At 41.0% G+C, this 6,562-nt stretch overlaps 1 protein-coding gene across 1 annotated transcript in view; it reads right to left on the bottom strand.

The window, feature by feature from the left end:
* Positions 1-661: 661 nt before the first annotated feature.
* Positions 662-6,562, bottom strand: part of efcab2 (EF-hand calcium binding domain 2) — a 73,948-nt gene continuing 68,047 nt past the window's right edge. Inside the window, exon 7 of the mRNA XM_043695422.1 lies at positions 662-3,069. Coding sequence (XP_043551357.1) covers positions 2,954-3,069 — 116 coding nt within the window. The 3' untranslated portion in view covers positions 662-2,953. The remainder of the gene's footprint in view (positions 3,070-6,562) is intronic.

The following is a 6,562-nucleotide window of genomic DNA, read 5'->3' as shown; positions in this document are numbered from 1 at the left end:
TGGAATTCAGAAGAATGAGGGGGGCGGATCTTGTAGAAACATATAAAATTATGAAGGAAATCGATAAAGTAGAAATGGACAGGATGTTTTCACTGGTAGGTGAAACTGGAACAAGAGGGTTTAGAACTGAACTGAGAAAGAGCTTCTTTACCCAGAGGGTTGTTAAGCTGTGGAATTCTTTGCCCAGAGAAGTAGTTGACACGACTTCAGTAATCACTTTTAAAGCTAAGGTAGATACGTTTTTGAAAAATAAAGGAATTAAGGGCAGGTAAGTGGAGCTGAGTCCATGAAAAGATTAGCATTATCTTACTGAGTGGCAGAGCAGGCTCGAAGGGCCAAACAGCCTACTCCTGCTCCTAGTTCTTATGTTTTTCCGCCAAACTTGAGATGTTAACTGTTTCTCTCTCCACAAATGCTACCAGACCTGCTGAGTTCCCCAGCATTCCCTGTGTTTGTTTCAGATTTCCAATAATCACAATTGGAGCTGAGTCCATGAAAAGATTAGCATTTCTTACTGAGTGGCAGAGCAGGCTCGAAGGGCCAAACAGCCTACTCCTGCTCCTAGTTCTTATGTTCTTCCGCCAAACTTGAGATGTTAACTGTTTCTCTCTCCACAAATGCTACCAGACCTGCTGAGTTCCCCAGCATTCCCTGTGTTTGTTTCAGATTTCCAATAATCACAATATTTTGCCTTTATGATGAAAAAGATTCCTTTGCATCAAGCTCACATTGTGTCATTGTCAGCTGTGGCACTATCACCTTTGCATTATAAGGCTCTAGGGTCAAGTCTCACTGCAGGGTGTGGGCACAAAGATCAAGGCTGCTACTGCAGTTGTGAACTGAGAGTGCTGTACTGTCAGAGGCCATGTCTTTCCAATAAGATATTAAACTGAAATCTTATCTGGCTGCTTGGGTGGGTGTAAAAGATCATATGGCACTGTCTCATGGATGAAGAGTCTGTTTCTGTGCTGTACATCTCTATGACTCTATAACAGGGCAGTTATTGCCAATAGCCTGGCTAACCGTATTCTTCAACAAGAATTATTTAAAAGATTATCTGGTCATTATTACATTACTGTTTGTGGAAGTTTGCTGTGTGCATATTGGCTGCAAGGCGTCCTATATTACAACAATGAGCACGCTTCTGAATTACTTAATTATTGTAAACTGCTTTGGCACATCCAGTGATTGCAAAAGGTGCTACATTAATTCAATTTATTTGTTTCTTCACTGTGACTAAGTTTGAGCGACTTTGGGCACAAATATGGCATAAATATCCCTTTCTCTGCACTATCACACATTGATTAATGAATATTGGAGGAATAAGGAGAAATAATATTATCAACATTACAAATATTCATATGCAAAATATGTTATTATTTTTAACAGGTCATTCGCTGATTTTAGAAATGAATTTTGGCTGAGTCTCTAGTTAGCAAATCGAAATGGCTCTCAAATGGGAGGTTTCTATCTTGCCAGGGACCCCAAGCCTGCTTTCACAAGTCTAGATAGCCTATCAGAGGTCGGTCAGAGAAGGACACTACAATCACTCCAGCACTCTCTTCCCATGTGACCCTTGTAATCACCACTTCCAGAGTTTCTGTGTATCTTCAATCCATGTTAAAGTGGCCATGGAGGAGAGTGGAAAGCATAGGTTGGCATGGAAAGCATGAGGGGTCATGGGGGAGGTGTGGGAGCAATGCTTGGGGAATGCAGGTGTTGAGGCCTAGAGGGTCCAACATTAAATAGAACACCTGGGACCAAGTTCATGAGCACCAAGGCCTTTTAAACAGCCCACTTTGGTATGTGCCAATCCATGTGGCTGTCTCTGTACTGTTTCCAAGGTGGAGGATTTGTCTCCAGCATGCACCCAGCCCCAAGAGAAAGAAAATTGCACCTTTTCTCCTGAGGTGGATGGGGCAAGCAGGTAAATTAACTGACTCCTGCAAGCCATTTCCAGGGTGAAAATCTAGCCCAGCATTTCTGAGACTTTTCATCAGAACTGGAAAAAGTTAGAGATATCATAGGTTTGAAGCAAGTGAAAAGGAAAAGGGTAGGAAGAAAAGCAAAAGAAAAAATCGATGATAGCGTGAAAGGGAGGAAGATTTAAATAAAAGGTTTCACAGTCCAAGGCCATAGGGATTGTTAATGTACATGGAAGCAAAGATCTAGAGGAGTTGTAACTATGCTTTTAACCTCCGAAAGCAAAGAAAATATATAAGAACAAAAAATGAAGCAAAGAGAAAGAAAAGAAGATGAGTGGAAGGTTAAAATCTCAAATTAATTAATTCACTATTCAGTTAACGTGCCCAGATACATGAAGGTTATGCTGAGGTTTCAAGTTGTTTAAAGCAATGTTAAATTCCGTGGGGCTTCAAAGCTCCCAGTTATAGATGAGATGCTATTTCTGAAGTTTACACTGAGCAACCTTAAGCAATTTTGAGCAAAACTGAACAATTTGCAGAGATATATTGAAGACAGCAAATAACTGACCTCAATAAATCTCCAAAAAGAAATTCTTCTGACAAATTGCTGCATTCAATCAGTCTGTCTAGTTTTGCATTGATCACGTGCTGGATGGAAAGGACTGGTCTTGGGAGTATACTAAAGTGAACAACCCTCAAGATATTGAGAGCTGTGAAGTCTCAACTTTGAAATTGTGACATACAATTTTATCCAGACATAAAGAACTACAGCTGTATATGAATATTTATACATCCATCAACAAAATGTAATAACTTCACTGTAATAAGTGAGGATAAATCCTCCTAATAAAAACATTTTAAAATATTTTAGACATATTTTTTACTGCCTTATGCATTAGGGTTTATTTTTGTCTAAGTAGAACAGTTACAATTTTAAAATAGATGCCTTGAATCCACTTATTTGAAATCTTGCTAAGTTTGAGTCAGTTTGCTTTTGAATTTTTGTGAAGATATTTCTCCTAATGTAGTCAGGTGTCATCAATAGTCATCACTGCCGCAAAATCTTTATAGAAGATGATATTCTTTTCTGGATCCACAGCAGCTGATAGCATCTCTTCCATCTCCTCTTGTGTAAATGGCTCCCCTATGGAATGAAGGAATAATAATAATCACCTCTTTTCTCATTCTTCCTGAGGTTAATGGCTAAGATTGATGAAGCAGTTTCATGACTATTATCACTCACCTGGAATCTGTGAAACCAAATATAAAGTGAGAAGAAAAGCTGAGACTAAATACTGTTACATTTCATTGCAGTACCGCTACTGCAAATCTGTCACACTAACAAATATTTACACCAATTTTGAAAGAAGTTGTACTGAAGCTGAGAGATGCCCTGACGAAGAAGTATTTGGACAGCCTGAATGTTTGCAATATACAAGTCTGTAATATTCTCTGCATATAATTGGAACACAGTTCTTTTTACATATTTACCATCATATGCTCTGATAATAAAGGTACTGAACACAACTCATAGAATCCCAACAGTGTGGAAGCATGCCATTCAGCCCATTGAGTCCACACTGACCCTCCAAACAGCAGCCCACCCAGACCAATCTCGTTACCCTATCCACACAACTCTGCATTTCCTATGGTTAACCCACCTAACCTACACATCCCTAGACACAATGGATAATTTAGTTTGGCCAATCCACCCAACCTGCACATCTGTGGGATGAAACCAGCATACCTAGAGGAAACCCACGCAGACACAGCAGAATGTGCAAGCTCCATACAGACAGTGGCCTGAGGGTTGAATTGAATCCAGGTCCCTGGCACTGTGAGACAGCAGTGCTAACCACTGAGCTACTAATAAGATAACTTACACAGGTACTGAGTATTTAATGAGCTGCTGTACTGATGCATTTTTACTAAGCTGAGAAAGGAGAACCTGCATTTACACCATACCTTTCTCGTTGCCAGTATCCATGCCGAATTTTCCTGCTAGTTTTAGGACAAATTGGAGGTTCCAAACCTGCTCTTGTCAGTAGTGTGTCCACTGGTATAATCCTCACCGATGCAGTCATTAATCTATACACTCAAAAATTCCACAAATAGCAACTTCATTGAGATTTGATCACTTCTTTTGTAATGCAGATTTAGGATGGAACAAGGGGATAATGCACATGTTCTTCTTCAAAGAGGTGATGTAGGAATAATTCTACATACCTGAGAGGGTCTTATCTATTCATCTGAAAGATAGCACCTTCAACACTGATTCTTCCTCAGGAAGAATATCAGTCATGATTTTGCACTGAAGTACTAGAGATAGACTTGAACCCATAGCCTTCAGACGCAGAGGTAAGAGTGATACCAACTGAGCCACAATTCATATTGTGGGCAGAGCTCTCCCAGTCTTGAATAACATGGGCAATTGTAAGTCAGTTGGAAAAATTTGATGAGATTGGAAAAATTAGGTCCTCGATGTTGAGAAATAACAAGTCTACTTTTCCAACCAAAGTTTGAACAGCAAGACAAGAATCTCACGAGTGAGCAGCAAGAGATGTTTTTGCATCTGGTTAGAACTTAATCTCACCTCATTTATATACAGTTTGCTATTTTTGGACACAGTGGAAAGAAATTAATTGTGAGCATTCCAGTCATTAGGTGAAATAATTCCATATCATTACAGGTCAAGGAGTGGGTCACAGTTAGTCCTGCAGGTCCAGTGCAACCTCTTGAAAGATTAGTGATAGGTCAGTCAGGAGCTGCAGAGATCAGTCTGGTCGCTCATCAGTCAGAATCAGTCCAGTTCACTGAAAGTCAGGGGCCAGTACTGTGGTGGAAATTTGAGGTTTAGAGGCAACATTTTGAGATGCAGAAGAGGCAATAATTGTGAACTAGGGCAACTCGATAGATAAAGCTGAGAGATGGTAGAGCATGGGAGGGCAAGAGGTATCTTGAAAGGGTTTTTTTTCGACAGTCACCACCACCCTGGATTCGATGAGGTGACAATGCATAACCACATCTGACATGCTAAGCTGTTCAGGGCGTAAAATGGAAAAATGAGCAGTTAAATAAAACATTAAGGTAGGAATGTGGGTATCATTAAAGCCAATAGGGTTGATGGGGAGAACAATACAGAAAGGAATAAGTCGTCTTGGCAGATCACCTACAGTGAGACGCTGACCTGCAACTCACTCCATGAATCAATACCTGCGTTGCCTACCACCCTCATCAAAAACAGAAATGCACAATCAAAATGATTATAGCTGCCACCACATGCAGAGTGAGCAGAGTATTTTTTATCCTCTCTCTGAGGGAGTGGGCCCTGCTTTTGTGCACTGAGGCCCTTCAAAGGGCAATAGCATTAAAGAGAAACCCACACTGTACATAATGCTGTACGTGAACTGCATGTACAGACCTACTGTGTCGAGAACAAATCCTGGCCACAAGCACACGTGACCACATCATTCAACATTTCCATGCTATGAAACACAAGTAATGTCAGGCAAGATGTAAAGATTCACTTTAGTTGCAAAAGGTGGAATCAACTTAATGCTCACTATAAAACGAACTGTAATATGTCCACACCATTATCCTATTGGTAATGCTGCCTTTCTTAGATAATGTGGGAGATGAGAGTGGGAGACAGATTCCCATTACGGCTGCTACGTATACAATCTCTGACTGTATGTCTGCCAAAAGGCTTGAGCAATATACGTATTGAATCAGGATAAGGATGTGCTAGGTCCATTTGAAAGCATCGCATTGCCTTCTTTGATGGAGGGCTCCCTGTCCCAGTGTTCTGAAGATGTTGTTTAAATGTTATTTGGGTATGGCATGACTACTGAATGATCACATTAGTGAGGAGCTACTTTATTTGTGATATTGCCCACTGATTGGAAGGCTCATTGGAACCATCCCTAAATGATTCAGGAACAGGAACTATGGTCACCTCTGTGGCTATTGCATGAAGAGCACCTACACTAATAGATGAGGAACACATGCATCTGGAGCAGCAGCAACCTCCAGCATAGAGTCATAGAGATGTACAGCACGGAACAGACCCTTTGGTCCAACTAATCCATGCCGACCAGATATCCCAATCTAAACTAGTCCCATTTGCCAGCACTTGGCCCATATCCCTCCAAACCCTTCCTATTCATATACCCATCCAGACCCTTTTAAATGTTGCAATTGTACTAGCCTTCACCACTTCCTCTGGCAGCTCATTCCACACCCGTACTAGCCGCTGCATGTAAATGTTGCCCCTTTGGTCCTTCTTATATCTTTCCCCTCTCACCCTAAACCTATGCCCTCTAGTTCTGGACTCCCCCACCCCAGGGAAAAAACTTTGTCTATTTATCCTATCCATGCCTCTCATGATTTTATAAACCTCTATAAGGTCACCCCTCAGCCTCTGACACTCCAGGGAAAACAGCTCCAGCCTATTCAGCCTCTCCCTATAGCTCAATCTTCCAACCCTGGCAACATCCTTGTATATCTTTTATGAACCCTTTCAAGTTTCACAACATCCTTCCAATAGGAAGGAGACAAGAACTGCACACAATATTCCAACAGTGGCCTAACCAATAAATTGTACAACAGCAACATGACTTCCCAACTCCTATACTCAA

This window comes from Chiloscyllium plagiosum, chromosome 9, assembly GCF_004010195.1.
Source record: "Chiloscyllium plagiosum isolate BGI_BamShark_2017 chromosome 9, ASM401019v2, whole genome shotgun sequence".
NCBI classification, from domain to species: Eukaryota; Metazoa; Chordata; class Chondrichthyes; order Orectolobiformes; family Hemiscylliidae; genus Chiloscyllium; species Chiloscyllium plagiosum.
This window is presented reverse-complemented; position numbering and strand designations above follow the sequence as displayed.